This window comes from Paramormyrops kingsleyae, chromosome 6 (genome assembly GCF_048594095.1).
Source record: "Paramormyrops kingsleyae isolate MSU_618 chromosome 6, PKINGS_0.4, whole genome shotgun sequence".
Classification (NCBI taxonomy): domain Eukaryota; kingdom Metazoa; phylum Chordata; class Actinopteri; order Osteoglossiformes; family Mormyridae; genus Paramormyrops; species Paramormyrops kingsleyae.
The window spans coordinates 4,118,479-4,141,703 of record NC_132802.1 but is presented as its reverse complement, the minus strand read 5'-3'; the positions used below and the strand labels follow the sequence as shown (position 1 = coordinate 4,141,703).

At 44.4% G+C, this 23,225-nt stretch overlaps 1 protein-coding gene across 2 annotated transcripts in view; it reads left to right on the top strand.

The window, feature by feature from the left end:
• The window catches only part of dvl1a (dishevelled segment polarity protein 1a), a 38,048-nt gene that overhangs the window by 9,485 nt on the left and 5,338 nt on the right, over positions 1-23,225 (top strand). The window contains exons 2-15 of one of the 2 annotated variants that reach the window (XM_072713418.1): positions 1,577-1,646; positions 2,917-3,038; positions 5,086-5,204; positions 10,380-10,518; positions 11,285-11,378; positions 11,586-11,655; positions 11,747-11,886; positions 13,064-13,140; positions 13,663-13,730; positions 13,843-13,920; positions 15,392-15,448; positions 16,869-17,003; positions 17,420-17,587; positions 17,678-17,896. In XM_072713418.1, the coding sequence (XP_072569519.1) occupies positions 1,577-1,646; positions 2,917-3,038; positions 5,086-5,204; positions 10,380-10,518; positions 11,285-11,378; positions 11,586-11,655; positions 11,747-11,886; positions 13,064-13,140; positions 13,663-13,730; positions 13,843-13,920; positions 15,392-15,448; positions 16,869-17,003; positions 17,420-17,587; positions 17,678-17,896 (1,556 nt within the window). The remainder of the gene's footprint in view (positions 1-1,576; positions 1,647-2,916; positions 3,039-5,085; positions 5,205-10,379; positions 10,519-11,284; positions 11,379-11,585; positions 11,656-11,746; positions 11,887-13,063; positions 13,141-13,662; positions 13,731-13,842; positions 13,921-15,391; positions 15,449-16,868; positions 17,004-17,419; positions 17,588-17,677; positions 17,897-23,225) is intronic. The other variant, XM_023841487.2, reaches the window with a different exon arrangement.

Genomic DNA, 23,225 nt, shown 5'->3' with positions numbered 1-23,225 from the left:
GAGAAGCAGAGCACAGAGACCCTTCAGATCTACCAGCAGACAGGGAGGAATCCTTTAAGCTGAGAAGGAATAACTTAGTGACCATATTAATAATAAACACAGATAATTGTCACTGTGCTACAAGTTAAAGGCAAACACAAAGATAGAAGTGCTTTGTGGGTGTTCATTGTTTTTGTAATTGCATTTATCCGCTGGTTGGTCTTGTGTGACAAAGTGGACTAGGATGCTGTGCCTGTCAATGGAAGGTTGCTGGTTCGAGTTCCATGGTCAGCATAGTGATGTCACTGTTGGTCCCTTGAGCTATTCCCTAAACTGCAATTGCTCCAGTGAATGGCTGATCCTGCTATGTCAACTGTATGTTGCACTGGCTGAAAGTATCTGCTAAAGAAGTTAATGTAATGTTTTTCTTATATTTACTTTTCATTCCGGAATATGAAGGAATTGCCATGTAATCCACTCGTATTCCATCAGCCCGTCTGTTCTGTCACTGTTCCTCCAAGTTTGCCGTTGGAGAAACGCGGCGAGAAATCTTGAAAAGTCATCAACCTCTTTTTTATTTTCCCCGAAAGCTGGTTGTCTTCGCCAGCACCCGTACAACCACCTGCGTGGCCAGAACGAGCCATGTCGCACTAACCGTGAGCTGAGACGGAGCCCAGCGTTTAGATTTCACCCTCTTTTATCATATAAATACTTTCATCCCTTACAGAGTAAAAAAATTGAGCAGTGTTGTGCAGATTGATGGGACTTCAGCAGAATTCTCATTTAAAGTAGTTTCATTCCGAGGCTCCGGTGCCTCGGAATGAAATGTGAAATCTGGTGAACGCGGGGCCCTCATAGGTGACAGGACGTATCTTTCAGCTTTGACTCTCAACCAGTCTGTCTGCTTTGCGTCACTCGTCCCAACCCCCGACATGTCACCCCTTCCAGTCCCTTGTGGGTAGCTGCCCCATCCCGCTTCAGGCCAGTCCTGTAGAATGTGACACCAGGGCAGCAGGTGTGCCCTGGGTGAGGTCAGGGGGCAAGCGTGACGTTTCCCCTGCAGGAATTTACAGCCCCGGACAGACACTTCTCACGGCGGATGACTCTTCCTCTGGTCTGCCGCCCCTTTTGGTGTTTGCTTCCATACACGTGATTTTCACCACTGTGGCCAAGGCTGCCGCAGCTCAATAAATCCGTGTTAATGAGTTGATCGCTTGTAGAGTTCCCATGTGAATTTGTCAACTTCACTGGTCTGTTTATTTAAAGTGACAGGTGGATCAATTCTGTTTGCTTGGTATAAAAGTAGGGGTTCCTTTGTGTGAGTCATTACGGAACCTGTTGAGATGAGCTTGACTGATGGCGTACATGAGATTTGTGGTTTTTTAGCGGTCCGTTGTGACGGGTCCTCGGGATTTCCAGGTTATGGTGCATGCAGTTTCACTTTCATTTGCAGAATTATGTGAGTTGCTGATATCTAGCCCCTCTTGAATTTGTGGATGAGTCTGAAGGCAGAGAGAGGATTACGGGCCTATCGCTTGCTGCTCTGACCTGATCTCATGTGCCTCTCTCTCTCTCTCTCTCTCTCTCTACCCCACAGGGTCGTGAAGGAGGAGATTTCTGACGACAATGCCAAGCTGCCCTGCTTCAATGGGAGGGTGGTGTCCTGGGTAAGGCTGATGGACGGTGTCCTGCAGGCGTGGCTTCGCATGCGGCTGTGAGGCTCGCCACGGAGCGGGTTACATCACTGCCTCTGCAGTGCCCCCACCCCCCCTTCATGAAGTCACCAGAACGCGGTCACCGCCTAATAAGCTGCACCTTGATGTGATGTATTTTACTTTAAAGGTTCAGATCTTCGGATGGTAATTTTTTACAGAGAATAACATTAATATTTTAAAGCATGTGTATAACATGATACCAGAACTCAAAGATCTTGTTTGCTGTGGTCGTTAATAATACAGTGCACAGCACTAAATGGGAATCTTTTAGAGAATCCAGAGATTATAACTATTATCGGTATCACGTAATGATACATCAGAAACCGTAGCAGCAAAGTTTCACAGAGCAGAAGGTATCACTTTAAAGCAGAGGTACAAGCTGACTTGAATACAGATTAATGCTCTAAATCGGAAGCTCGGAGGAACTCGGTGCTATACGTTTTGACAGTAACGTTGTCTCAAGTCAATGTTGGGGGAGCTTCTAGAAAAACGACTAGAAAAAGGACTCTAAAGCACTGCAGAGAAACACTGTAATGTGTGAGCAGTTCAAAGATCGTAATCCTGTTTACACATTTTGTGCAATGTCAAGATAAACTATTATTTTTTTTCATCATGAAACGTATGCAGCATTTCCATGTGGAACAATTCACCTCCTAACAGTTTTTCAACCTGGAAACTTCTAGCTGTATGATGCCATTTGTATTCATAAACGGAAATTAAAATATGGATTACTGAGTCCTTTGTAGCTGGTGCTGGGGTGCTCCGGGACCTTAATCTCTGCCCACTTCTGTACGGATCCCGCATGGCAGACCGCTGTAAGGTTCTTATTTGTTCCTTTAAGAATAGGCTTGGTACCCAGCCTGCACTGCTTTCCATAAGCTGTTTTACACCACTGTCAGAGGGATATTAATATAATCTGCTAATGTCCAGATGCTGTCCTGGTACCAGGTGTGAGGCTGTTAGGTAGTGATCGACAAAATGATGCTTCATGAACCGTCTGCTGTATTTTTTTTACCCCATAGATGGTGCTCTTGGTTTGCTTTCGGGCATGCTTTGTGCCCTTTTTTTTTTAACTAAGAGCACCATCTAGTGGGCTGAAAAAATACAGCAAATGGTTCATGAAGTGTAATTTTGTCCATCACTACCATTAGGATAGGGGGCTGCCTTGGGGCAAACTGCAGTGTATCTGATGGACTGTCTGTGGCATTCTGTCTGCTGTCAGCTCGTGCTGGCTGAGAGCGCCCACTCCGACGGGGGATCCCAGTGTACCGAAACCCATCCTGAGCTCCCGCCTCCCCTAGAGAGGACTGGGGGCATCGGGGACTCCAGACCACCTTCCTTCCAGTGAGCACCTGCACTTCGCCACACTTTCATAATACACACTCACAACACGCATGTACATGCATGTACATTTATACTAAAATGCCAACTTACACACGACCATACATATGCACTTCCAAACCTTTGATTTTAACCAGCAGTATCTCTGGACCACCAACATATTTGCAGATTTTTCAGTCTAACTAAAAGGATTTGTAGTATCTTAAGTGCAAGGTTAGCAGCAATCATTCAAGCTTAATAGTATGTTCAGCATGGCGTGGGTTTCACACTAGGGGGCGGGGCTGCCTGTCAGTGCTGAATGCTCACTACCGCATGTGCAAACCTAGCCCTCTTGACCTTAGTCATAGTTCGAGATATGGAGTATGCCATCTGGTGGACAGAAGGCAACCATGCATGTCTTTCAGGAGACCAGCACCAGTAACAGAGACGGCCTACACCAACACCACCCCCCCACCCCACCCCACCACAACGTTTTGAGAAGGACCTTGCGTGTGCCAGACCTCTGGCTAAATGTGCCTGGCACAGACTCAGCCATCTCTGCAAGGCTGTAGCCTGCTGGTCGTCTGGCCGTTACGATGCCCTTAATAATGGACGCGCTCCAAACACAGCAGCAATAATCTAAACATCTTGAGGGAGCTTCTCCCCAGGGAAGCCGCATAATGTGCTCAGCCACAAAATTTGCTTATCCCAGCAAAATTACTTGTTTTAAAAATGGAATGAAACGAAAACGGCTGGTGTTTTTACTTTTAATGTACACTGGATTGGCTCTAAAAACTAGATTTGAACTCTAGCACAATATTAAAGATGCTTTCCGAGCAACTTAGGAGCAGGCTAAATTTAGAAAAGAAACTGCTGCTAGCTTGTTGCCGTCGCGGCCACCATTGCTGGGTCTATATTGAGAACAAGCAATCTGTCAAGTCACGGTATCTGTTTTTATTGAGCGTTTCACATTCTGACTCCCTTCTGCCCTCTGCTGACTACTTTGGTCTCTTACCTCCATCTCATGACTTGTAGGCGTGTCGGCGTGTTTCTAGCTCCATCTTGTGGCGAGAATGGGGAACACCCCATAATGGGCGTTCCGTCGATTTCACCGATTTTTTTTCTCTAAAAATCTCTTCTTTTTTATTACAAATGCTGACATCATACTGAATGGGCAAAAATTACTTTAAAGGATAAAGAATACCGATAAAACACCAGTTCGCATTTCCCAGGGGACCCGGTGGGGTTACTCAGCGACAGTCTCTCGATTTGTCTGACCCAGTGCGACTGTTTGCTGTCTACCTGGGTCTCGGTCGTCACATGCCAAAGCACTGTGACATCCGCTGTGTCATGACAGGATCGCTGTTTGAACAGCGCTGTGTCACATATGGACAGGCGCAAGATATACTGGGTTGCATTTTAGTTATTCTTGATGGGCGCTGTGGACAGTTGTTAAAACACGGAAATAGAACAATTCAGTTTGGTTAGTTGAAGAAAAAAAACTGACAGTTGTCACATGAATTGCGTTAAATTGGTATTTTTCACACGCACTCAGTTTAAAGATACGGTGTAATTACAGCAGTTTGCCACCTGGGGGAGACCTATACAGGGAGTCTCTCAGCTGAAATGTAGTGTGTTCAAGCTCTCAGTACAGACTTGCAGTTCCTTTGTTTCACTGATAGCTACATTGCAGTTTTTAATGTAAATTAAATAGTCTTTAGTTTTTAATATTCAGTAAAGTAAAATGTAATATGAATTGCATAATAAAATGAATATAATCACTTTCTCAGAGAACCTGTATACTATTTCATCGTACCATTGCAAATTTGAATGTGTTTTAAAGTAAATTTTATTGTATATTCTGATAGTACCATTTTTGTAAACCATAGATACAATATTTGGTCAGACTGCTTGTAAATCAAAACGAATGACATAATGAGGCTTTTGGCATGTTAAAAACTGCCTTCAGTTTTAATCCAGCTTTCATTGAGTGGAGAGCTTTATCATTGTAATATGGGTATAGCTGTCGTGCAGCTGTGGTGTGACGCTGCCGTGTGTGTGTGACTTACAGCGCTAATGCCGTGAGCAGCCGTGACGGCCTGGACACGGAGACGGGCAGCGAGTCCCTCCTCAGCCACCGTAGAGAGAGAGAGCGGGAACGCGCCCGGCGGAAGGCCAGGGAAGGCGAATGTGAGTACTGCCACCGCCGCGGCGACTGCAGCCTGAACAGCCGCCGCTCCACGAGTGTCACTCATCCCGTACTTCCAAATTATGCCATGTTAATAACTCTACAGGACGAGCGGGACGTCCTGTATTCAGAGGCAATTCTAGGATTTTTGTGGTGGGGGGCTTAAGAGGGGTCATAATTCATAGAGAGGGGGCCACCTTATTATTAGCCAATGATATGCTTTGAGTTGGTGAGTGACAGGGATGTAGAGTACTCACCTTTTAACAGCACTTTGTTTGCCGGAAAACCATCAAAAATGTTAAGAACGTGTTCCTGGGATTATTACGAACGGCTACCAATAATTTCAGGTTACATTTTACTTTAGACTTGCCCTGCATTACTGTTGCCGTGAGAGCGCCCTCTCTGGTGGATGCGGGGAAGGGCTGTCTTTTCTGAGGGGCGGTCAGCCCCGGAGCCGTGATGCATTTCCAAGAAAGCAGGGGCTGTAATGCCAGGGAAAACATATTTTTTTAAATGACCCAGATGGCTTATGCTTTTCTTTGGTATAACTCTGGGCTCTGGAACCGGCTCCAGGCTGGATAAGTGGTTGATGGATGTATGGATGGATGGATAAATTATCTAATATGACTTTGTTTGATTCAACGTCGAATATGATCACTAATATAAGGCAGAGATCTAAAGATTCATCTGAAGGTGTCCTGCTGGAAATACAGACAAATTGTGCATTTCTGTTTTTTCAAAGGTCATTTGGGTTATTCTATATCCAGACAGATTCTGGTTTCAGTTTGGGATTCATTTCAGCTGTAGAATGTGTGTGTGTGTGTGTGTGTGTGTGTGTGCAGTTGTCCAGTTGGGTCGTGGTCAGTCCCTGTTGAATACTACAGTGCTTTGCAGGGAATACTGGTCTAATGAAAATGTGGTGTCTCTCTTCATTTCTTATGAAAACGTGATGTCTCTGTTCACGTTGCTGGTGTGTCCTCGGTGTGGAGGAACAGGCTGGACAGGGACATCAACTCTCCTATTAGTGCCATGTTCACCAACTGGTGGACTCTGGTCTGTATCCATACAAATCTAAAATAAAATCCCCCCATCAGATGGAGTGTTGATGCAATTTGACCTTCTGGGAAAAATTGTTGGGGTTTAGTATATAACTTCAGCTAAATCAAGGATTATCATGCACAGCTGCCTGCTTTAACATGCACAGCTTCCTGCTTCAACATGCACAGCTGCCTGCTTTAACATGCACAGCTTTCTGCTCTAACATGCACAGCTTCCTGCTTTAACATGCACAGCTCTCTGCTTTAACATGCACAGCTGCCTGCTTTAACATGCACAGCTTTCTGCTTTAACGTGCACAGCTTCCTGCTTTAACATGCACAGCTTCCTGCTTTAACATGCACAACTTCCTGCTTTAACATGCACAGCTGCCTGCTTTAACATGCACAGCTTCCTGCTTTAACATGCACAGCTTCCTGCTTTAACATGCACAGCTGCCTGCTTTAACATGCACAACTTCCTGCTTTAACATGCACAGCTGCCTGCTTTAACATGCACAGCTTCCTGCTTTAACATGCACAACTTCCTGCTTTAACATGCACAGCTGCCTGCTTTAACATGCACAGCTTCCTGCTTTAACATGCACAACTTCCTGCTTTAACATGCACAGCTGCCTGCTTTAACATGCACAGCTGCCTGCTTTAACATGCACAGCTTCCTGCTTTAACATGCACAGCTTCCTGCTTTAACATGCACAGCTGCACAGCTGCCTGCTTTAACATGCACAGCTTCCTGCTTTAACTTGCACAGCTTCCTGCTTTAACATGCACAGCTTTCTGCTTTAACATGCACAGCTTCCTGCTTTAACATGCACAGCTGCCTGCTTTAACATGCACAGCTTCCTGCTTTAACATGCACAGCTTCCTGCTTTAACATGCACAGCTTCCTGCTTTAACATGCACAGCTGCCTGCTTTAACATGCACAACTTTCTGCTTTAACATGCACAGCTGCACAGCTGCCTGCTGTAACATGCACAGCTGCCTGCTTTAACATGCACAACTTCCTGCTTTAACATGCACAGCTGCACAGCTGCCTGCTTTAACATGCACAGCTTCCTGCTTTAACTTGCACAGCTTCCTGCTTTAACATGCACAGCTTCCTGCTTTAACATGCACAGCTTCCTGCCTTAACACAGGCCCCCTCTGTCGTAATGCTGACAGCAGATGGGCTGCTTTCATAAGAGCATGTGGTGTTTTGCACTTGGACGTGTATGTGATGCTGTCCCTCCGCTAGGGAGGGGAGGAGAGGGGAGGAGAGGGGAAGGGAGCAGAGGGGAGCAGAGGGGAAGGGAGGAGAGGAGAGGGGAAGGGAGCAGAGGGGAGCGGAGTAGAGGGGAAGGGAGCGGAGGAGAGGGGAGCAGAGGGGAGAGGAGCAGAGGGGAGGGTAGCGGAGCAGAGGGGAACACAGGGGAAGGGAATAGAGGAGAGGAGAGGAGAGGGGAGGAGAGCCATCCCTGGCACACTCACTCCAGTCGAAGCCGCACTGATTATCACAGAAACAGCAGCTCTCACCCACCAGCCCCAAACCTCCTCGCCTCTACGGCCGCCTCATTAGCAGAAATGACATTAATTAATGTGGATTAATTACAGCCGAAGATGAGGAGGTGGATGTAGGGTGCAGCTGGTGAGATGTACAGGGCTCACAGAAAGTCTTGGGATGCTTGCTAAATTCTGTAACAGTGTTGCGGATTTACTGGTTATATCCTCCTGAGACCCAAGGAAAAAAGTGTCCTTCAATTATAGGTTATTTGTCTTTGGAGGAAACAAGACATCTTACAATTTAGATTTTTTCAAATGTATTTTTATTTTTAATTTCACAGCATGTCCTCTTTAGTGTACAACAGAAATAAATATGTTTCCTTACATCAGTGAAAAGATAGATGCAGAAACAACATGTCCACTACAATGGACATAAATGAATGGGTGGGGACTCAGAATGTTACAATAAAAGTACATTGACCAGCAATGTTTAGCATATCTTCTTCACAGACATTTTCTTGTTATTAAGTGTTATCATTTTTTTCCCATTAGTTTTGTTCTTGCAATTTTGTTGTTAAATTGCAGTTGTAGTGACTGGCTCTCAAGCATGGGCGTCGCCACCTTTAAATCTTAGGGGGACGTGTCCCCCTCACATTTCATAATTATTTGTTTGGACCCCCCCACATTTAACATAAAATATTAGTTTTATGCCAGTGTGCCCCCCCCCCACATTCAAAATGCTTCTGACACCCCTGTCTCACAGGGACACTAAACATAAATGTTTGGTGTTTTATGTTATTGTGAAGGTGCTACTGATTAAAAGCACCCAATGATGCTTATCAATTAACTTTTAGAGTTATAATTTGCGTCCTAGTTTATTAGTACTTGGATGTGATGTATATTTTCAGTAAAACGAATGAAGTTGGTTTTTGTTATAAAACCAACAAATCTGCAATATTCTTTACTAAATGAAGCAAGCGTCCCAAGACTTTCTGTGAGCACTGTAGATGGCAGAGAAGGTTTTGAAAGGACCCCCATTCTTCACCTCCACCTCCACCTGACACCCCACTGTGTTAAAACACTCGCCTCACACAGGACTTCACACCAGCGGTCCTTGTCCACGGCTGTGACTTCCACTGCAAACACTGCCATGCATCTTCATTATGGCGGCCATCTTGAAGTCCACAGCTCACATGCTGAATGTGTGTGGTGATGGAGTGCATTTCCCATGCTGAAGGGGAAATGCCTCCATGTCATTTTTTGAAGTAGCCTGATTGCACATCCTGTATGTAGGACCCTTGTCTTATTTTAGTAGCCCCCACTGTAAGCATGTTCCGGAGCAGGTGGTGTCATCCTCTAACATTTAGCTTAGCGTGCATCTTCGCATTTGGCTCTCTAGCCACATGTGCACCTAGTCGGCTAAAGCTGCACATTTAGCCTGAAGGTTCTGCAGTAGAAACCAGGACTGCAGCTGTCCCCGGTCACGACAGAAACTGTCAGTGCTGCATCAAGGTGTAGTCACTTCTGATAGAGGGTCTGTGAGCTGCTGTTGTTGGGCATTCTTTGCATATTTTACATTATTGACAGACTAAGATGTGATAAAGTGTGTGACAATATGCATAGTGCAACAAGGCCATGCAGTAAATTCATACATTATGTTTGTATGAATGTGTGTTGCCTTAAAAGTAAAGATTCAAGATTGAAAAAGTTCTGACTGAAAGTAGAGCTTCTGATGCTCATTAGATTAGCTGGTGTGCAGTGGGCTTCATAATGAATAACCTTTGATATAATTTACATTAATGCATAGTATTAAAATCCCTGTCTTGCAGTGTCATTTCAGTATGGCTGGTTGGGGATGCTCTCAAGGCAGGGGTCTCAAACAATTTTTCCCCAAGGACCAAATTCCATCAACACTAGGATTCTTCTGCATTAGTAGTGGTGATGCTAAAACAACTGTTGCTGTTCCTCCCTGTCAGCAGTCAGTTAAGTGTGTGTGCTGACAGCCACAGAGCTCCTCGGGTGTTTGTGTTAACGCGTCATCCTGTGCTGCCCAAACCCAGCAGTGTAGAGAAATTTGTGGGATGAGACGTGTATTTGAGTGACATTAGCAATGCTTACCTGCAGCTGAAGAGGGCTGTAGAAAGGTACCCCGACACTTTATCAGCATGTGAGGTCCTTCCAGCCAATTGTCCTGACACTTGGCTCCGCCCCCGACATTGCTGTATCTATCCAAGTGGGAGGTGATTCAGAGATGGTGTTCAGGAAGGTGCATAACTCTGTAAATGTGGGACACTCGTATTTAACATGGCGTTAAACCTTCTACTTCAGTGATGACTTCATACATATAGGCGGACCATGGTAAGTCATCGAGGCTGCAAGTGTGTCCCAATACCACTTTTTGTCCATGCTACCATCCTCCCTCCCTCCCTCCCTCCCTCCCTGCCTCACTCACTCACCCGTTCCTTCCCTCGTCAAATTTGTGAACTTTCGATAGCGAGTCATCGAGGGAGGGAGCGAGGGAGCCATCGAAAACAGTTTTGGGATGTAACCATAGTTTTCCTTGAGTGTTTTGTTTCTGTTTTAATGGAGTGAAGACCTCTGCGTGGCCCTAAGGTGCTCTGTCTCTGTGCTGTCTCCCCTAGTCTCCCGTGTGAACGGCCACTCCAAAGTCGAGCGAGCGGCACGCGACTCGGCCATGGGCTACGACAGCACGTCCATGATGAGCAGCGAGCTGGAGTCCAGCTCCTTCATCGATAGCGAGGAGGATGAGGATGCCAGCAGGTGCCCAGAACCTATATCCACACGCTTGCAGCAGCATGAAGTTTGGTAGATTATTGGGCTCATTGATTCCATGACACTCAGGCAGGACCACAGAGGACATCCACTGAGTATCAGTCCAAACTAGACCATGCACAAATTATTGTTATTTCTTATATTTTTATTATTATTACAGTTGCTTAGCATATTAATCTAGTCTAATGCATGAGTTAAACCAGGCGATTTATAAAAGGTTGAGACTAAGCCTTTATTTGGGGGGTCTGATTTTAATGATAATGAATGAGATCGCATAATTTAAACTAATTAGTGTACATTTATTTGTTTGTTTATTTGGGGGCGGGGCTAAAGCCCCCCTAACACAGCCCTAGCAATGCTCCCAAGTGAAGTCATTCCCAGTGATGTCACATCTGTCACTACAAAAAACTATTAACCCTGCAACCCTTGATGACTGAATATTGAAAAGAGAGCAGTTTTCATGTTGAAAATTGCTGCTTACCTTTGCTGTTGCAGCCTTCCCTCTGCACAATAACACTTCCTCTCTTTCTCTTCACCTGTCATTGTCTTTTTTCGGATACCCTCTCACCCCATATTCATCGCCATCTTCCTCTCTTTCATTCTGCCTGCCCCTCATTCTCTTCATTCCCCCTCTCTCCCCCTTCGTCACTCTCCTTCTCGCTCTCCTCATTCACCGGCGCCTCCGCCTCCATTCCCCTCTTCATTTGCGTCTCCTTCATCTCGCACCCCCCGCCCCCCCCCCCCCCCCCCACAGACTCAGCAGCTCTACAGAACAGAGCTCCTCCTCCCGTCTGATGCGGAGACACAAGCGCCGGCGAAGGAGACACAAAGTAGCCAAGATGGATCGGGTGAGCATGGCACTGACGTGCTCCACGAGGATCCAGTTCTTCTGAGATGTACTTCTGGGACACTTAGCACATGCGCATAGAGCATTTTACATTTAGCAACATGCTAATGGCTGCGTCCCACACTTGGATGGGTGTGGAGCTGAAGGTTTGATAGGTGTGTGACTGCGTGTGATGTTCACTGTCCGCGTCTCATTCCTCTTACCACAGTCATCCTCGTTCAGCAGTATCACCGACTCTACAATGAGCCTTAATATCATCACTGTCACCCTAAATATGGGTAAGGAATCCTTTTTGTCCTTCCTGCTGTTGCTGGCCTGTTTAGAGGGGTGCTGTGTGGTTTGAGTATATCCCCCCCTGTCCCCTGACAGAAAAGTACAACTTCCTGGGTATCAGTATAGTCGGACAGAGCAACGACCGCGGGGATGGGGGCATCTACATTGGCTCCATCATGAAGGGGGGTGCCGTGGCAGCAGATGGCAGGATCGAGCCAGGAGACATGCTGTTACAGGTAAGCGGATCATGTTGGTGCCACTTTCAGCCGGGGCCATTTGGCAGGATGACGCTCTCCCTGCTGAGAGACTCCCAGTCGCCTGGACGACAGCATCCCATCCCGGTGGGCTCTGCTATAAGGTTGCATCCTGTGCTTGAAATAAACGTCTTTTAAAAGGGTCTCCCCGGTGGCATCTTTCCTGGCAGCCAAACAATGATGACGTTTGGTGCCTTTTTCTCTTTTTCCCAATATCTATCCCCTGCGGTCAGCCACTCATAAAGCCAGTTAGTTGGTCTATGACGGATTAGGGGGCCTTTGTCAAAGTATGTGGCGGTCAGGCAGCTGAACAGATACACATACCTGACGCAGTCTGACAGTGGCTGAAGTTACTGATGGATGCAGGAAGGGGATACTGGCAGAGCCTGTTCTAAGTGATCCTGTTCCACTCGGATAAAAATACTTGCCAAATTTGGATTCTTGAATATCATTTCCTTCGGCTGGGAGTGAGCGAGAAGAACATCTGTCCGCTATCCATGATTCATGCCCACTACTTCCTGACAGTCAGAAAAAAATTCGGAACTTTCTACCGCGTTCTGTCCTTCTATTTCAACAGCAGAATAGCTCAAAATTTGGCTACACACCACAACCAGCAAGGCTATGGTAACTGTGAAACCTCCAGTAGCCAGATCATGTATGAGACCGTGCCAGCATGGCGTCTCATGGGCCCCGCAGTAATCAGAAGACAGTAAAGAATCACTTATGAATATCCAGACACCTCATTATTCCCATGCAGGCCAGCTACCCAAAACCAATGTTTTCTGTGATCGCCACCTGCTGGCTAGTATTGGAATTCATTGACGTGAGGGTTATTCTTTTTTTCTGAGGTGCACTTTTACTGCTGTTAAACAGCCATGTTTCTCACTGCCGCAGTGTCACCGAGCTGTGACAAAGAAAAAAAATCTTGCAGTTGCCTTTATTTTTTCACAGATGAAAACTGTGAAAAGAAAAAGGTCAAAGTTACTGTTATTTATGTCATGTTTTTATTCATTATAATTTAAATGTTTGATATGAAATTTCTCATCACACATCCGTTTTTACACCATTGACACCGAAGTCACTCGAGCCTTTCATGTTGTTTATTGCATACGCCTGTATCCTGCCACTAGTGGCTGACTCTGGTACTGCATCCTCATAGGTCAACGACGTGAACTTCGAGAACATGAGTAATGATGACGCGGTGAGGATCCTACGAGAGATCGTCTCCAAGACCGGGTATGACCAGTGCAGAGGTGGTGACTGGACAGCTTAGTTCTGCTATGGACTGTTGCTCTTTAAATATAGCTCTCCTAACAGAAATGAAATTTAGCTGTTTATTTGACAGTGACTTCTAATTTTTTAGTAAAACGGGCATATCATTTTAATCCAGTTGTTCAGATGGATGGGATTAAAGGGACTATAACTGGGATTACCACCTCATATCTGTGGTCACTGCACTAATGCTGTTGCTTTCAGTAGACAGCAGGATACCTTTGTTTATTCATTCCTGTTGGACCCCCGCAACCAAAGTTCATGTGTCTGTATGACTTTATGGTTTGTAATCTGTGTTTGGGCTTTCTAATATTAAGCCACAATCTTATCTAACATCCCACAATATGAGTAACTGTTCTGAGAACAGAAACCAGGAACCGAAAGTGAAATCAGGCTGACCGGGGATGGAGAGTCCCTGGCGCTCCCTGGGGTAAACTGGGCCACGTCACCGCCTCCGCCCCCTGACCGGTCCCTCCTGTCTTGCAGGCCCATCAGCCTGACGGTGGCCAAGTGCTGGGATCCGTCACCCCGCAGCTACTTCACCATCCCCAGGGGTGAGGGAGTTTGGCCGCTGGTGCCGTCACCCCTGCCGCCCATGTACCAAATGGCCCCCAGTCGCGGTTCTCATGGGTTCCCCTTCCTCCTTGTATCCGTTTGCCCCTGCAGCTGAGCCGGTGAGGCCCATAGACCCAGCAGCCTGGATCTCCCACACCACCGCCTTGACGGGGCCATACCCACACTACGGTACGGTCAACTCCGCATGCCAGAGGCGCTTCTTGTGCTGGAGACTTTGATCCTAAAAACTACTGACTTTATCAGTGGTTTCATTATTAATTATTATCTCAGGGTTAGGAGGTTTTTGCATAAAGATTTGCCCACTAGGTGGTGCTGTTGTTGCCTAAACCAGGGTTTCTCAACCTGTCAGCAGCCCCGGGGTTCTCCCTTGGTAAATTTTACTGACCACGGGTCGGGGCTTCCCCCTTGCCAAATTTCATTGACCTGGGGGTGTCAGTCAAGTGCCCCTGGTAAAACTAGCAAAAAACGCCTCTTCCCGACCAAGAATAAGAGGGTTGCGGGTGACATCATACGGTAGAATTCATACTAAGCAAAGACCGTCATCTGCCATGTAGGTGGATAGAGTACCATCTGGTGCAAGATCCTCTTTTACCTCGTTTAAAAAAGCAGGGGAAAATCCTTCACCGTGTCTGCCCTAGCGGTGCTGGTGCCAAACCGGTACTTAATTTGGGACTATGCTTTGCCAGTGCCGATTACCTGGTGCCGTGCTTGTGTCTCCACAGAATTACCGGTCTGACACTGGCAGCGTGCCGATTGCATGTGACAAGAGGCCACAATGTGCTTTAAGCTTCAACAGAGCCGTATTTGTTATTTCCAGTGTTTGGTGTTTCGTTTGATGTTGGTGCTTGCTAAAAACATGCAGAAATTAAAGTAAAGCTGGGGAAAGCAGGAAAATGCCAGGTCTGCCCAGGCCGTGTGCCGACTCTGCCCCCTGGATAAATTGCACTAAACAGGGTTGGCCTCGTATTACCGGGTAATATGGCAAAATGTTTTATTACATTTTTTTCTTCAAATCAGTCGGTATTGTAAATTTTCTTTATATACACTCACCTAAAGGATTATTAGGAACACCATACTAATACGGTGTTTGACCCCCTTTCGCCTTCAGAACTGCCTTAATTCTACGTGGCATTGATTCAACAAGGTGCTGAAAGCATTCTTTAGAAATGTTGGCCCATATTGATAGGATAGCATCTTGCAGTTGATGGAGATTTGTGGGATGCACATCCATGGCACGAAGCTCCCGTTCCACCACATCCCAAAGATGCTCTATTGGGTTGAGATCTGGTGACTGTGGGGGCCATTGTAGTACAGTGAACTCATTGTCATGTTCAAGAAACCAATTTGAAATGATTCGAGCTTTGTGACATGGTGCATTATCCTGCTGGAAGTAGCCATCAGAGGATGGGTACATGGTGGTCATAAAGGGATGGACATGGTCAGAAACAATGCTCAGGTAGGCCGTGGCATTTAAACGATGCCCAATTGGCACTAAGGTTCCTAAAGTGTGCCAAGAAAACATCCCCCACACCATAACACCACCACCACCAGCCTGCACAGTGGTAACAAGGCATGATGGATCCATGTTCTCATTCTGTTTATGCCAAATTCTGACTCTACCATTTGAATGTCTCAACAGAAATCGAGACTCATCAGACCAGGCAACATTTTTCCAGTCTTCAACTGTCCAATTTTGGTGAGCTTGTGCAAATTGTAGCCTCTTTTTCCTATTTGTAATGGAGATGAGAGGTACCCGGTGGGGTCTTCTGCTGTTGTAGCCCATCCGCAAGGTTGTGCGTGTTGTGGCTTCACAAATGCTTTGCTGCATACCTCGGTTGTAACAAGTGGTTATTTCAGTCAAAGTTGCTCTTCTATCAGCTTGAATCAGTCAGCCCATTCTCCTCTGACCTCTAGCATCAACAAGGCATTTTCGCCCACAGGACTGCCGCATACTGGATGTTTTTCCCTTTGCACACCATTCTTTGTAAACCCTAGAAATGGTTGTGCGTGAAAATCCCAGTAACTGAGCAGATTGTGAAATACTCAGACCGGCCCATCTGGCACCAACAACCATGCCACGCTCAAAATTGCTTAAATCACCTTTCTTTCCCATTCTGACATTCAGTTTGGAGTTCAGGAGATTGTCTTGACCAGGACCACACCCCTAAATGCATTGAAGCAACTGCCATGTGATTGGTTGATTAGATAATTGCATTAATGAGAAATTGAACAGGTGTTCCTAATAATCCTTTAGGTGAGTGTATAATTATATATATATTACAGGTCATTATTTCTTTTTTTCCAAGACTTCACTTTTGCTTGCACTTCTCTTAGAATGCCCCTTAAACTGGTTCAGAACACGAATGAAGGCAACAAATTGAACAGACTGCAAACTGAAATAAATAATAAATAATAATAAATAAATAATATAAAAATAAACTTGTTTATTGAGTCGCATGACACTATAAAACGCTGACAGCACGGTTTGTCGCGGGTTGTTTTTCTCTGACTCCAGGGCATGGGTTTGACATCACTGGTAGAGTTATCACCCAAGCCGTCACTTTCGTCACAAACACTTGGAACTTCCTCTGAGAGCACTGTGCTCTTATCTCTACGCTTATCTCTTCCACGATATTACCAAAGCAAGTGCATGTGCCGTGCGCCGCTAACTCAGTAAACCTTGCTGTCCATTTCTTTGGCATAGGTTGTCTGTTCATAAAAGATTACTTTATGATTGGTTGCATTCATTTCTGTAATGTGATAGGCTGATGCATGCTATCAAGCAGTGCCCTTTATGGACAATTTATAGAAGTTTCTCATTTTCTTACCGTTTAAATTTTAGATGACTATAAGTCGGAATATCGTTTACAGCCCTATACCCTCAGTAAATTTCACCAACTGGGGAATTTTCCCAGACAAGAGATCAGTTTGCATCCATGTAGTGACCCATTATGGACTGAACCGTGTTTTCTTGTCAGGGTTCCACGGCCCTCTACAGGCCGCCCCCATCCCGCTACTGGACTGCAGACCAGTGGTCTAGAAACACGGGTCTAAACTGCTTCTTGAGGGCATTGCAATGAGCCTAACTTGCACGGGTTGTCGCCTTGTCCCTGCAGAGTGCGATGACCTGCCACTGTCAGTGAGCAAAACCGACATGGCCACGATTGTGAAGGTGATGCAGCTTCCCGACTCGGGGCTGGAGATCCGAGACAGAATGTGGCTGAAAATCACCATAGCCAATGCTGTCATTGGTAAGGATGCGGAAAAGTCCAGAAACTGACACAGATTTAAGATCAGAAAGTAAAGCAGGGGTTACCTTAAGAATATCAGTGGTGTTCATAGGGATGTAGTAACTATTTGAATATTAGTATTATTTGTTTAAATTTTCTTTTATTTGTCAATCTTTTTCCCTGTTCTTCAATTATTCTGTATAAATCTTGATGGAAAGGCACACTCACGTAAAGCTCCTTCTTTTGCTATGTAAAAATGAATTGAATTGAATAGTATGGTAGTAGGGTGTACTACTGTAGTATTAATAGGGCAATTGTAGTACTGCATCATTACAGTATTTCTGTATTAATTGTATAGTTCTTGGTAGGTTATTACAATGGTAGCATCCGTAGCACAATGAAAAATGACGAGGCCTGAGCTCCAGTATCTCTGTCAGGTGCTGATGTTGTGGACTGGCTATACTCAAGAGTGGAGGGCTTCAAAGACCGCAGAGACGCCAGGAAGTACGCTAGCAGCCTGCTGAAACACGGCTACCTGAGGCACACCGTCAACAAGATCACCTTCTCCGAGCAGTGCTACTATACCTTCGGGGACCTTTGCCAAAGTACTGCCGCTGTTACGTCTGTACGAGGCCTAATCCTGGGCAATGATCAGACGTGGCAGAAGAATGACTGACTCTCTGTGCTTCCCTCAGACATGGCGGCCCTCAATCTGAACGAGAGCTCCAGTGGAGGGGGCTCTGAGCAGGACACCCTAGCGCCGCTTCCCCCGCCAGCCGCCAATCCGTGGCCAATGGGAGGGCAGCCGTTCCCATACCCACCGTTCCCCGCAGCGCCCCCTACCTTTCCCCCGGGGTACTCTGACCCCTGCCACAGTTTCCACAGTGGCAGCGCCGGAAGTCAACACAGTGAGGGTGAGTAATGGGTATGTTGAGTGGAACTGGCCGAGTAAGATTTCAGTAGTCAGTTCTGAGATGTGTGGATTGTATGAAATGGAAAAACAAGTTTCTATCTCAGCTTTAATTTTAAAAATGGTTTGTCGCTGGCACCTTTTTAGGTGTTTCTGACTCAGAACTGCATTCCTGCCAAGTCTCAATGTTGAGAGGGTCTTGGGGCTGCAAAATGTCTTCGTCACCACCTGGCAGATTTGCTAAAAAAAAATGGCAGTAGATTTGGTGGGCAAATAGAGACAAGTTGGGCTTTTTTCCAGTTTTGGACAGCACAGAAATGAAACTGTGTGTATAGTACATCTATCTTCTAGTTACGTATCATGATCAGGATCTTGGGGTGTGTGTAGTACATTGAAATTTCATTGTTACCCATTGAGATTATCATGTTGCTTCTTAGGTCTTGAAAAGGATATTTTAAATATGCACTTCGAAATGTAAAATTCCTCTGTATGTAACTAAATAGCCAAGGCAAGATGGATGCACAGTGACATACATATCTATTACAGATGACAAGATACAATTTTTCTGGTCTGATCCCAATATAAAAAGTTTGAGTATCTGCTGGTACCAATACAAATCTGATATCCCCCCATCAACTACTAAGCATTACATGAGATATTTGTCTCAGTACATTTCAGTTAACATGGCAAATGATCTGCATTTAATGTTTGCCTAAGCTAAGGATTAAGGTCTCAAAGGTTGAGGTCACTCTAACAAGACCTTCGCCGCTACACTACAGGAAGAATTCCATGACCAACATGATTTACACAAATCTGGTTCTTTGTTTTATTCAGTAACACCTTTCACATAAATGAACAGAAATATTTCTTAAAGTGGACTTGTGCAAATTAAATATAATAAAGAAACCAATCATAAAAATATCACTCCCTGGGTTACGATATTAATTAATGTTACGATATTTTGGCTTCACGATGGGTAAATGTTTTTCACATTCAGTACATTTTTCAGTAAATAACATGAGATATTCAACACTTTTTTTTATAAAATAGGCTTCGTGTTAATGATTTTGCTAAATGTAGGCTAGGCCAGGCTATGATGTTTGTTAGGTTAGGTGTACTGTCTTAAAATGCATTTTTACCTTACGATATTTTTGGCTCACGATAAGTTTACCAGAACATAACACCATTGTAACCTGGGGCTGTATAACCCAAAAAAATAATTCTATTCCAAAGGTACACATTACTTTCCAGTACAAACTATACGATGGAGCACAGATAAAACTTTTAAGTAGTAATTGACCAAACTATAGAAAGAATACAAGTCTGATGATGTCTAGTTTGTATAAATGTTACCGTGTTCTGCAGTTTTACTTTTTTCTTCCTTCAGCGTACAGACCCTCTTGACATTTGAGAAGGTTAGGGAAGGAAGACCCCCACAAATGTGAAAATGGTAGTTGATTTGCCCCGACCCCCCCCCCCCCCCCCCACCAACATCAACCTGTAACGGTCTGCTAGACTGAACAATTACATAAACTCTATGTATTAGCAATTTATAAATAAACAGAACTGTACTGTACACTGACACTGCATGTCAAATGATCTACTCCTATCAAGACCATTTTATATTATATACAAAACAATTTTGCCCCTATATATACAAAGCAACTAATGCACACAATGGGAGCACTATTTTTTTGGATTCTTTTAAAAATGCAAAATTAACGGCAAAACTGAAAATTTAAAAAGTTACTATGATTCCAAGATTCCAATGTCACAATGACAGCTAAGAGGCAAGTGAGGCTGGCTGCAGAGACGAAGATGCACGGTGGACCCAAGCCATCACTTGATACTAGCATTTTATTCAGTTTTATCTGATCCAGATCATTTTCGGTTTGATTTTAGCTTATGCATTGCAGTCTTTCGACAAGCTCCAAAAATATTCCCGTTTTATTGTTCACGGTCAATTCGCGAATAACCAAAACCGTGAAGGTGAAAAGCAGATGCATCAAGGTGAAGGAGTTAGGGTATTTCCACACAGTTGCCATGACAGCCCTGACACGCATGTGTTGCTGAACAACTAGCCATCATGTGACCCTCACTTCTGTTTACAAGCATTTGCACGTGTTTTGAGGGTCGTTGTATTTCTGATGAAAAATTGTATCTGTTTCTTACTCCCCCCCCCCCCCCCCCCATATCCGATTCAGCATATTTTTTGCAGGTATCGGTCCGATATAGGTAGTGGGTATCGGATTGATGCCACCTCTAATATTTGTTTAAACAAAACGAAAACTGAAAGTAAGTTAAAATGTTGCCCGGTTAGTTTCTTAGTTCGTAATACATTTGTCCTTAAACTGAGTTGTCATTTTTGTAACTAGATTATTTAGTTATTCATCCTTTAACTTGCCGTTTTTAAGTATAGTTTATTTCTTTGTAACGATCACCATTAGAAACTTATTGCTAACACCAGCTGCTTTTTCCTCTGTTGCTCCCCTTTAGCTGTGAATTTACTAGCGATGTCTTCAGCAGTTCAAACATGGCGGCGTTGTGTAGTTTGCAGTATAAAATGTACTGAAACACACAGGGTTGTTTTTTTTTGTTTTTTTTTTTGAAAACTGGCCTAAATTACTACTGACATGCAACAATATAATATGGGCATCAGAAAAATCACAGCAGCAAAGGTCAAACGTTTGAATGCTGCACTTCTGTTATATTAATTATTAAACGTAGCGTTACAGGATTTTTGCCCATTTAAAGGGTCTTTTAAAGCTGCCAGGTCGTAGTATATCCCCGATGCTTTTGTGAATGGATTGGCAGGTGTGCAGTCCCTGAGTTCTCACTCTGTGGTGGTTTGGCAACAAAAGGCGGCTGTGCTGGTGTGGGGTTGGTGTGGTCACAATGCCACAGTTCTTCATGGTAAAAAAGTGCCTGTGTGTCTACATTACACTCCATACATTTCAGAAAGCTTGGGATATTGGTATCCCGCTCTGTGTTAACATTCGTCCCTACCATGCAACACCCAGATCTTTCTTCCTGTTTAATAATTGTTTTTGTTTTTTTTCGTCTCCACCAATCTAAATCCAGCCTTTGGCCGTAATGCTTACTCCAGTCCAGTCTGTTCAGTGATGTATGCTGACTTGACCTGCATGTTTTGGGAAAGCTATCCCATCCCTGTCCAGCACTCCTGTTGGATCATGACATTCCATAACTGTGATTTCAGTGTTTCCGAGTTTATGCAGTGGCGGCATGCAAGTGTTGTGCACGAAGGTGACGGCTCACAGATTTGTTTAAATGGAAAAGTGAGCCAAGTAGCTAAGTCACGGGAGCACAGAGAAGCTAGGGGCCTCTTCAGACCACCATGTCAGTTACTGGATTCCACAAGGAGTACCTTCCAAAAGAATATGAGTACAACCAGTGAGTTATGTTATAATATACTGATGTCATTTCCTTTCATCAAGTACACAACAGCAAACTTGTGTACATTCAGCCTGATATCACCTTTGTTACGGCCCACATCATGTCCAGAGGTGGTGCCGGGAAATGAAGCAAGCAGGGCAGACCATGATTTAGAGCTGCGTGATGTCACATCATGGTATAACTGCAATTATATGGCACGTGCGCAATAACCCTCAGGGTTTTCGATGGCGGGTGTGAACATTTGTCTTTTCAGTGCTGTACACCTGAAATATTAATGAGAGATGTACTGTGACACCCAAAAGTTAGTATTCTGTAAAACTGATTTGTTATATCATTATGTTTATTAAATTTGGTTAGCGGAGCACGCCAAATACTACTGTTTTGGAAGCGATAAGCACTGTAGTCGTGTTGAAGAAAGGGACAGCTCCACAATCACAACATTTTTTTAAAAGAGGAGACAAGTAAACAAGGGGGTAAACAAGGTAAAGGACAACAGCGTTGTGGTGGTACATTTTGCAGTTTGAAGTCCGACACATTTATTGAACATAAGTATACACCAAATTTATACAGAATACTTTAGGGCGTCACAATACACCTCTCATTAATATTTCAGCCGTACTACAAATCTTCTTACCAAATTGTGGATGTAAGTAAATGTCCGTATAGTACTGAAAAGCCGACTTCCGATCAAATATTTACAGCCGTGATCTAAAGCCCCGATGATTATTGAGCATGCACCATACAATCTTAATGCGATATCACGCAACCCTACCGTGATTCACAGCTGGTCATTGGATGCCACCCTTTGCACAGTATTAAGATATCACTGTGCATTTTAACACTAATATACATATTACTGCAAAAGTCTATGTTAAAAAGTGTAAATTGTATAAAAAGCTGAATAATATTTAATGGTATACGTAATAATTTACATAATAATTTATAATGATATGTTATGTTGAAACAGTTCTTAACTACCTAATTATTATCAGTTAACTTTACAAGCACAGTTTTTAAACCAGTTACATTTAGTTGGCAGGATTCAGATCCTGTGACGGATTTCACCATAGGGAGTTTAACCAGTGCTGCTCCTATATTCTGCTCTATAAATGAGTTCAAGCCTGAATGTCACTTAGGATTAATGTAGCTGGGGTCATGTGGCTGCTTTTAAACCTGTTTTCCAGTCAGAGTTGTCCCTGCAGTGGCATTTCAGTAACAGGGGACCTGATCTGAGCAGCATCAAGCATCACTGTGATTAGGGTTAGGGTTAGGGTTAGGGTTAGAATCTTCCAGTCCCTCCGGTAAAGCTGGTTAACCTTTCTGACCTGCAGGACAGGGTCTTCAAATGTCCATTTTAAAATACATGTTAGCTATGTCATTTGTCAGCCATTTCTTGTCACAGCTGTTAGTCAAACAGTAGTATTTAAATTCAGCATAATATGAAATAAAATTAAATGAAAAATGTGTTATCCATTAAAGAACATTTATAAATGGGAGAAATAAAACAAGTGTCCAATTTTGTAATTAATTATGTCATAGTCTTAACTATTAAATAATTATTTTAATCATACCGTATGCAACTAAAGTTATAAACAATTTTAGTTGTATTTCTGAAATGGGTCTTGCGTGTGCAGATTGAAGCATCAGTCCCAGGCAATTGTACGCTATGGCTGGGCACACCTGTATGTGCCTGAAGAGCGCAGGTCTAAAGTGCAAACCTGTGGGGAATCGCAAATGTGTCAGACTGCAAGTTACAATAGACCCCACTGTTGGAAGGTGGCCTCATCTCTGATGTATTGTCTTTCCTGGAAGCCTAGCTGCTTCTTTTCATTTAGCTGATCAACTTGGGGCGGGGGGAAGTCTGGCATTCCCCAGGAGCAAGACAACCTTGACTGTATATTGTGGGGGGGGGGGGTTAT